This window comes from Ipomoea triloba, chromosome 1 (genome assembly GCF_003576645.1).
Source record: "Ipomoea triloba cultivar NCNSP0323 chromosome 1, ASM357664v1".
Lineage (NCBI taxonomy): Eukaryota > Viridiplantae > Streptophyta > Magnoliopsida > Solanales > Convolvulaceae > Ipomoea > Ipomoea triloba.
The window spans coordinates 8,019,781-8,029,941 of NC_044916.1; the positions used below are offsets into that span (position 1 = coordinate 8,019,781).

The window sequence follows — 10,161 nt, forward strand, 5'->3', positions numbered from 1 at the left end:
AAAAAAAAAAAAAAAAAAAAAAAAAGTAAGTGATAGTGCAAATACTAGCTCAAGCAGTATAAAGCAAATAAAATGTATTAATATTATGATGACAGGGGTGTGGCATAATATTGATTATAAAGACTGATGGAATGGATGTGAGTTAGTTGGGGAACTAAACAATAGTTTCAAAAGTCCCCTCCCATAAACAATAAATGTGACTTATATAGAGGGAGCACGGGTACACATGTCGGCCACTCACTATGTCCTTCATGTGTCTCGCAAGGAGTTAGCGGCAAAGCAAAGGGATCCAAATATCCTTACGGGTCTAAATATCAAATGGAACGTTTGATGTGATATGCTCAAGTTTTGCAATCAATTTGAGCCCGATTTGGCTTGGATTGGGTGAGTGGCTTAGCACTCTCTTAGTCCTGATCAGCTAAACCTCCCGACATATCGGGAGCACGAAGGTCAGACCTATTATAGTACAATCTTCTCCTGTACAGTCACTCTGGACGAACAGGCATGGTCGGGAACCAGGAATACCGTATCAAGTAGTATGGGGCGCTACCGTATCTTATGTGTCTGCAGGTAATATATTTTGTAAGTACAGAATGTGTTAACTGCAGACACATTACTTTTTTTACCAAGGTTCACAATGCAACATGAACCATGGTCCATGGTATAACAATTGGATCTGGAAGAGTTGGGCCCACGAAATGAAGAGATAATGGGAGAATGGTTGTATATGCCCCAAGTGCACTTTAAAGTTCATGTGAAAGTGCACTTAATAACACTAGTGTGTCATTATTATTTTTTTTAACCATTTCTTCATATCTGCAAAAACAAATAATACCGTAATAAATAAAATGAAAACAGGTTTATATATTATCCCAAGAACTACATAGTTTTGGTATTGAGTGCTTTTTTTTTTAAATATAGTAATACCAATAAAAGAAATATCAATAGGGTCCAATGACCTCACTATTCTCTATGTGGCTCCACCATTGAGGTCAATTGACTTTTAATTAGTCGAAGTACTTATTATACATAAATTTTAATTTGAAATATGATATTAACTTTTAAGGACTAGGAGTATTAATTTGATTTTTGTTTTCAGCTTTGTCTCTTCTAAAATGAAGAAGATGATTTCTGAAAGAAAGTAAATGTCATTTTTTTAGACTTGAAATAAGAAAAGTTATAGTGACAATAATCTTTAAAATCAATAACAAAATAAAAAATAAACATCAAAGAAAGATAAAACAATAATCACACTAACACTCCTAGTACCCTTCTAGGGTGACTAGGTCATCCATATCAATTTGACTAAATATGCTAAATACCATAATATTTTGCGAGAATGAATGAAAGATGAAAAGTGATATGGTATTAGAATAAAGGTATTATGGCATTGGACACCATAATGTTTGAACACATAGTACTGTGACTATAATAGACTATACTGCTACTGGATATGTGCATCCTTGTCCCAAAAATCACTACAAATTCCCACTTCTTTCTACTATAACCACCCCCGAAGCAGATCTAATCGACCTCAGAAAAACGTTGATCCTTGAAACTTGGGAGTAAATACAATTTCAGATACCACCCTCCGGCCTCCACGTTCCAAATACAATGACAAAATAAGGGAAAGAAATAAAAATTGAAAAAAGAATTCAATAGTTTGTTACTCGGTAATATACAAACCATACAACTGAACCAAAGACGGTGGCCGGGAATGCTGTCCAAGGGAAACTAGCGGCGATTCATTTCGTCAACCAGTAAATCAAGATGAGAAACACGCAAACTGATGCAACTACTGAAAGAATGATAGTGTCCATGGATTTCCTTTTCTTTATTGATGAAAGAATTTGATTAACCTGAAAAACAAGTAGGAAAATAAATTCTAATTTAGAATAAGTCTCAACCAGTTTGCACGGTTAACAGTCATTTCAATAGGTACATAGAATTTGCTGGCATTAATTCCATATAGCATACAAAAAGAAGTCTTTTTCAACCAGCTAAACCAAGAATCCACATTCAATGCTATGGGAGCCAGTAATTTGTGATATTCAAAGAATGATATGATGGGGTGTCGAGAAACAAACAGCTCTTACCGTCGGAAGCCGACTGCTAACATTGCTGAGCTTTGAATTAATGCCACCAAATGTCGATCGCTGAAACGCAAGAGTCTTAAAGGTTTCTTGAGCTTGAGAAATCACACCATCCATCTGCAACTCATAGTTAGGCACTTGATTAACAACATGCAAGATACAAAGTTCATCAAAAAATGGATCAACATTTAGCAATTACTAGCAAAACCAACTCACGTCTTAGTATATATTACATCAATTAACTTGAAGACAAAATTTAAAATAATAATAATTAAAAAAAAATAAAAAGATTTTTATCGTGATACCCTTAACAAAATCAAAGCAAAATCTCTGCTGTGAAATATCAGTCACAGACATCCTTGGCTACAAGGGCAGTTTGGCTTGTAACAAAGTTGACCTCCATAATCAACAAGGAACCAATTTTCTGCATTGAACAATTAAAAATAATCTCTGTTTTGATTTCTAAAAGAGTTTGAAAGTATACTCAAAACATTGTTTTTTTTTTGGGAAAAGGGTCAAATAGGCCCCTAAACTTTACACCAAAAGTCAATTAGGTCCCTAAACTTTTAAAAGGGTCAATTAAACCCTCAAACATGTCAAATTGAGGCAATGAAACCCAAAACAAGTAAATGACCTGTTATTACAAGTCATTTGTATCAGTCCGGCAACCGGCGACGACCGAGTCATCCCTGGTCGCCATCTCCAGCGGAAGGCGACCAGCTGGTAACGTTTTCCGGCTAACTCGTAACGTTTTCCGGCTATTTTTTACCGGTAACCTGTTGTTTACCGGTAAATTTGATGTATTTGACTCAATTTGCCATGTTTGAGTGTTTAATTGACCTTTTTAAAAGTTTAGGGGCCTAATTGACTTTTGGTATAAAGTTTATGGGTCTATTTGACCCTTTTCCCTTCTTTTTTTTCCATACATTGTAGTCTGATGTATTAACCTTAAAGCTTACACCGCACTCTGAGGTCTCAATCAAGAAGGGCAGTGATCACTGTCAGTTGTTGCATATATTTTGCACTAGGGTCAAGGGTCACAGACTTGCAGTATTGGACAATGTTATCATACAATCGCAGGTGCTCTTAAGAATGAAGTCGCTGACTCAGATAAACAAAAGAGAATATGTATTTTTCATCATTCCACCCCCAACCTTAAAAGAATATAGTGCAAGGATTTATTATTTGTAATAAAAGAAGAGACATGATTTATTATGCTTGACAAACAGAGTAATAATTATCCCTTCTGTCCAATCTGTTATTTGCCCAATAAATATTTGATACCCAGAGCCAATGTCAACAGGTACAGTATGGATATATAATACTCAAAGTCAATTCTAAAAGGTGCAGTTTGTAAAAGAAAAAGAAGAAAATGCCTAAAAAAATTTAAATTATGTTTTATGATTACCTGTCCTGTACTCCTATGGATGGAAGCATGCTCATTAAGGAGTGCGTGCTCATAAGAGTCACCACCATCTTCCAGATCCAATCTTGTCCGATCAAATTCCCTAAAATCATCAAGTAATGAAGCATGCTCTTTCTTGGCTCTATAGCTGGAACGGAGGCGATTAAATTCCTATAATCAATTGAACACTTTAGCTCTAACCACCACCAAATTTGAGAGGGGAAACAAGGAAAACAAATTTATACCCTTGGAACAATAAACAAAAGTGTGTGTCTTCCCGCACAAGGAAAGAGAATTACACTAAAGGTGTGAAAAGAGATGTAAGTATGCATGTGTGAAAATGTCTCTCTGTGTGTGTGAGAAAGAGAGAGAGAGATCTATGTATCAACCAAATGGCCAAATGTAAGTTTTAACTTGAAAAGTTAGTTAAACTATATAATAGGAAGGCGAGGATGCATTAGCATTATTTCTGTAGATACAGCAAAAAAAGAGTAGATAAGCCAGCCAAGTCTGCATAGCCCCTATTCCCCAAAAGTCAGAAAGAAACAAAAGAAAAACCTCCTTCCCAACCACAATATTGTGGTTCTCTCCTAAAGCAGCTACTTTCCAAGATGATGGCAATAACTTTTTGTCAAAGGATATTGCTTCTTTGACTGCCATAGTGTCATATGGAGACTGATTGTTAAAAGTAACCTTCTCCTTTTGAAACTTGCTATTGTCAAAAAATGAAAATTTTACATTCATGCAGCAAGCGTAAAACTAAAAGAAAGAAAGAGGCAGGAGAAGATTAAACTAATCCTTTGGTTCAATTTTGTAATTTGAAAAATTAATAATAATTTCAAAGGATTAATCTTACTGCTGCTTTATATGTTAAAGGAGAAGATTTTAACAACCCTAATATTGCTTTGCAGAATATTGTTGAGGTTGGGTCCAATATTTATTCTTTGACATAGACTCTTTGCACTATATGAAAACAACAATATATATCTTTTGAGCCAGACCATATGTTAAGTTTTAATTGGACTAAAATACAACAATATTCAATTGGGGAGCACATCTATAGCATTTTACTGAAGCAATCTCCCCAAACAAATATCTAGACTGTCATTGCTCCAAAATACCTGAGTAAGATCCTGAAGTATTTCTTGGTGGCGAGTTAACGTATGGGAAAAGATTTCAGCTCCTCCAGATGAGATCCAAGCGTGCATTCGAGAATTGACTTGTTGCAACTCTTTAAGTAGCTTATCTATCCCCTTTTCAAGATCATTATCATCAGCACTGTCAACTTTTGTGCTGACTAATTTACGATATAAGTGCATCTGCTCATCGAGTTGTGCTTCAACCTTCCTTGCCTAGTTGCATATTAGAAACCACAATCAAGTACAATAAAATAAACCGTAAAAGAATATGCACATTAGTGCGAGTATTCATGTACCAAGAAACTAATGTTCAAATTAAACCTAAACCACATTTCCAGAACAGACTGCAAAGGCAATGAACCATATTCCAAGATGCAAACAAATAATCATGGCTTGATTCTACCTTACTAACCTGCACCACTCTCTCTCCCTCAGTCCCTCTCTCTCTCTCTCTGTGTTTACTGACTACTGTTTTACAACTTACACTGCATTGTACAATCTTCCTTACATTAAGAAGCTCTTTCACCTCAATCCTTTACTCCATCCTTTCAGCAAGATTCATCTACAATTCTATTCCCTTAATCTCTTCCGAAACAAAACTTTGAGCCATCAGAGGTAGAAATAAAGCAGAACATTTAGTTATCAAACTTTACATACTTTCTTGGAAACCAACTTTCCACAATTTATGAAGTTGCATTAGTCTTGCAAGATTCAAAGACCTTTTAACAAGTAACCTAACTGATTTAGTGAAGATTATGGCAAATAAAATCAACTTTGGTAGTTATTGAAAAACTATAATATACATTGACTACTCCTTTACGTTTATAAGTTGTTTCCTCTATTTACTAACAATATATGGGGTACTAAACAAAAAGTAGCTACAAAAGCTTGTATCTGATAGTAACAGATATATAGTTCTAAAGTCTAGAAATTCCCAACACTTTAGGTTTTGTCATTTAATAGTGCATGTATACAAATGGAGGAGGAGAGCTGAGAAACGTAGTTTAAAGGAAAGATATTGGCCAGAGTTCCATTCTTTATGGTGTACATTTTAGCCATATTAGTAGAGAAAACTGAGCATAATTTGGAAAATAAAAGTGCCTCACCTGTTACCATTGGAACTCATTTCTAAATATCCAGACATTTTAATTCTGAAAGATATTGACAATGTTTCCTTCTTTATGTTGAACACCAATTGCTATGAGTGGGAATTAGACATAAGGAGGAAAGATTTCCCACCTTTAACCTATAGAATTCATTTCTAAAAATCTAGATTTTGCAGACTCTCTTGTTCTTAGCCTCGTCAATCTGTTATGGCTTAAAAAACATACACATTTCCTGGACTCATTGAACCTAGATCTGAATTTCATAAATTACAGCCGCATCAAGTTACATATAAGAGATCAAGTGATCCAGCCGTTTGTTTTGTGTTTTATCAAATCGCATCTATTCTCTCAACCATGCAAATAGCAACTACGGCCGAATCAAAAAGCCTCAATATCAACACAGCCTTAACGGCAACCACTTTCTTCCTCCAAAACTGAATTCTCAACCAGTTCAAACACGGAAACTCTTTTCACAGGACATTTCCACTGAATTTCAATTCATTTTCCAATAAACATGCGAATGCATAGGTTGGAGGAAAAATGACGACGATACGCCAATGAATCCATAAAATTTTCAAAGAAAACAGATTCAATTTCATTCAAGATTAAAACAATAAACTCAATCTCTAGGTATAAAAAAGCATACCTGCTTTCGCAAGGAATCCCAGGAGGTGGGCGAATCCATGTGAAAGCGAGCAACGGAGACGCCGGCGGCGGATTGCTTTACCTTAAAATTGTATTACTATTATTATTATTATTATTTCTACCGTTTCCCAAATTATTTTTGTATTGGAAACAAAAAGAGGATTAGAAGTATAGAACGTGAAGAAAAGAATTAACGGGTAAAGCAGTGTTGTATATTATATTGGCTTATCGACCACCAGTCAATACATGTACGAGGGCAACGAAAAATATCTGACACCGACGGAATCAATGTACGGGACAGGTTAATTAAGACTGCGTCTAAATATAATTTTTAATAACTCATCGCTTCAATTCTTCAAAAATTATTACAGTACTATTTTTTATCTCGCGTAGAAAAGAATAGGGGTGTGCAATGGTAAAATTTTGATTAACTGATTGAATTAAAAAAATTTTGTTAATCGTATTTTAACAGTAATACTTCGATTTGGTCAATGATTAATAGTTAAATATTTTTTTAAATTTCAGTTAACGGTTAATTTGATTCGAAAATATTGGTTAACCAAAATTTCATATATATATATATATATATATATATATATATATATATGTACTAGTATTTTTCTCGTGCGATGCACAGCTACATTTTAAGAAGTGTCGTTTTGATGTTATTGTTTTAAATAGATATAACTTAATTAAAAATGTAAATAAAACAATACAATTTAATATTTTATTTTATTTTTGAAATTGTACTTTTGTAATTATTATGTTCCTTTTAAAGTTTATTTTTACATTAGAACGATAAGCAACCTTCTTATTATTATTTTTATTTGAATTTGAAATAACAACTTTAATTACATCACTAATATATTGAAATAAAACTTGTAAATAAAAGAAAGATTATGAAATTAATAATTTGATTAAAAATAAGAATAAAAATTATAAATTATTGGAAACTTCATAATAAACAACAAAGTTAGTAATTGAAGTACTAACTTTATTTGAACGGTACATATCAATATTTTTAATCCTTTTGGTTGCTAACCCGAGATGCAACCACACATAACTAAACATGCACAAATAATAGTTTCTTGCAATAAACTTATAAATTGCATCATTGACCTTGACTTTATTTAAAATTTCCTCGTACCAAAACAATGAAGAACAATGCTCACATATATTGTTCGGATCACCAAAATCTGCAGTCCACTAAAAACAAAATGAATTATAAAACAATCGTGTAGCAAAAATAAAGTTATAAATTAATAAGTAATAACCAAAGTTATATATGATAAATCTCACCAGTAACAATATTGGTAGAAATTTATTGAGGTACTACAACCTCACCAAATTCTCTAGTAGCCTCGACAATTAGTTAATTATTGATTTCCATCTAAAATTTGATCCCAGAAACAATTGAGTATGAAAGAAGACAGATTTGATCCCAGAAACAGTTGACAAAGAGCTCCATATTTTAAAATATTGCTAGGAAAAGCATACAAATAAGTATTCCCAAAATATTTGCCTTTTCCAGGGCATAGAATTTTAGTAATTACACAAAATGATTTATATACAGTTTAGTCATGTATACTCATATTACAGCTTATTTGTTTAGTAATATTAAATCTGTCACCAGTTTGTAAATAAAAGATTTCACCATGGGGAGCATATTGATATAAACTGTTAAACACCATGTGATGGATAAAGTAATCGTACTTATATATTGAACTTACCTTTGTTATATGATCTTTGTTTCCTCTAGATTCCTATAACTATTGATGTTGTTAATTTTTTTATTTTTTTGAAAAGGGATGTTGTTAATTTCTTCATAGCTTTGTGAAGAACTATTTTTTGCCAACTTTGCAGAGATTTAGATATATGCAGTGTCTGTATTTTATATTTCAGCTTTTAGTGAAACATAAGTATATTTTAGTGGATGCAACATATTCAACAAAAAAAAAAAAAATTAAATAGATGTGGTTGTGCAGTGTCTCCTTTGATGCTTTGGCTATTGCTTCAATTGAACCAATGGCTTTGGCTGAGCTGAAAAAGAAAGGAACATAGTTAGCTTTGCATTTCTCAAAGAAAGGTTAGATAAGAGTGCAGGCATTAAATATCATTGTGCGTTATTTTGAACACGAACAGAAGTAAAAAAATTGGGAGCCATTTCACATGTACAGACACGAGGAGGCAAGCCAATCGGAGGAGATACAAAATCATCAGAAAAAGACGGACAATCTACCATCACATTTTGATTAACTTCAACATTGTTCCCTGTAAATTAACGCGCATCAACATAAAACGCACCATGAACCATGTGAGAACAAAAACAATAATAAATCAAAATCACATACAGACTGAACACACATACTTAGTAACTGAAATGCACAGACCAACAGATATTTAACAGAAAAGTGTTATCACATAAAAGATCCTTAGGATATAAATTTCTTATTTAACTCTGCATTTTCCTTTCCACAACACAAGCTTGCCATATTTCAATGATATAATATTACTAAATAATTTTGGAGTGCTAATAATAATATTATAGTTTGGGTGTGTACTTCACTGTATAATCATGCGATAATTTGGGAGTGTACTACAATGCCATATTTCAACCCACCCCCATTGCCACACACCATCAACCATGAAAGAACAAACTAAATTACGAAACAAACACACATACAAACTGAACGCAAACTCTTAATACCTGAAAAGCACAGACCCAAATTACACAATGATATTTATCACATAAAAGATCCTTAAGCTTTAAACTTCTTACTTTAACTCCAAATTTCCCTTTGCATAACACATAAAAGCTTGCCAACGCACCAACCATGAAAGAACAAAAACAAATAGCCAAACAAATATACATACAAACTGATCGCACACTCTTAATATATGAAATGCACAGACCCAAATTACACAGTGATAATATTACTAATAATTTTAGAGTGCTAATAACGGTATTATAATTTGTAGTGTACTTCAGTTCAATATTTCAACCCAACCCCCACTACCACAAGCACGCACCAATAGCATAAAAAAATTTTAAATACTAAACTTCCAAGTTAAATATTTTCATTTCATCATCATAAAAGTTAGAACCTACATCCAAGAAGGTGCAACATATTCATTGAAACAATATTATATGTTCACTATCATTCACTTGAACATGGAATACGATTTAATTGAACAGATAAGTGCAGAGCTGTTCCTAAAAACCTACACAATACATTCAGAATGTATTTGCAGTTTATGTCACAATACAACAACTTACATCTCCCAACTCCATGAAAACCTACTTTCTTACTAACAAAATTTGAACAAATATACACAACTAAACAGCAACCTTCTTGGTAAATATTCAACTCAGAGGGAGTCAAAAACTGCTAATCAGAGCCAAAACTCGTGACCAACATCAAAACGAAACAAGAAAAAAAAAAAACAAACAAAACAAAACAAAATTCCCATACCCCAACCGCACACCGCCACAAACCCCTACCCACAAACCCAACAATTGAACCAAAAACCAAACCAGTAAAAAAAAAAAAAAAAAAAAAAAAACCCAAAAAATCCATAGTCTGAACCAAAAAAACCCACCTGTAACACCACCACCCAAACCGCCACACCCCGCCGAACCCACAACACCCATCGCTTCGCCACACAGTAACACACCACACACTCACCGTCGCACCCCCCACCCTGTCCAAACCCAAAAAGCAACCAAAACTCCAACCAAAAAATTTTAAAAAAAAAAAAAAAAAAAAAAAAAA

The 10,161-nt window shown here is 33.4% G+C and overlaps 1 protein-coding gene and 1 long non-coding RNA gene across 2 annotated transcripts in view; both read right to left on the reverse strand.

The window, feature by feature from the left end:
* Window positions 1-1,344: 1,344 nt before the first annotated feature.
* On the reverse strand, window positions 1,345-6,581 carry LOC116016902 (Golgi SNAP receptor complex member 1-1-like). Its single transcript, XM_031257354.1, has 5 exons — window positions 6,390-6,581; window positions 4,620-4,850; window positions 3,502-3,669; window positions 2,097-2,210; window positions 1,345-1,859 (listed from the first exon to the last, which is right to left on the reverse strand). Exons 1-5 carry the CDS (start codon window positions 6,426-6,428, stop codon window positions 1,746-1,748), a joined length of 666 nt encoding a protein of 221 aa, XP_031113214.1. The 5' UTR covers window positions 6,429-6,581; the 3' UTR covers window positions 1,345-1,745.
* A 1,784-nt stretch (window positions 6,582-8,365) lies between these two features.
* Window positions 8,366-10,161, reverse strand: part of LOC116015010 — a 2,184-nt gene continuing 388 nt past the window's right edge. Inside the window, exons 2-3 of the long non-coding RNA XR_004097529.1 lie at window positions 8,628-8,659; window positions 8,366-8,428 (exon numbers count right to left, since the gene is read on the reverse strand). This is a non-coding gene — a long non-coding RNA (uncharacterized LOC116015010). The remainder of the gene's footprint in view (window positions 8,429-8,627; window positions 8,660-10,161) is intronic.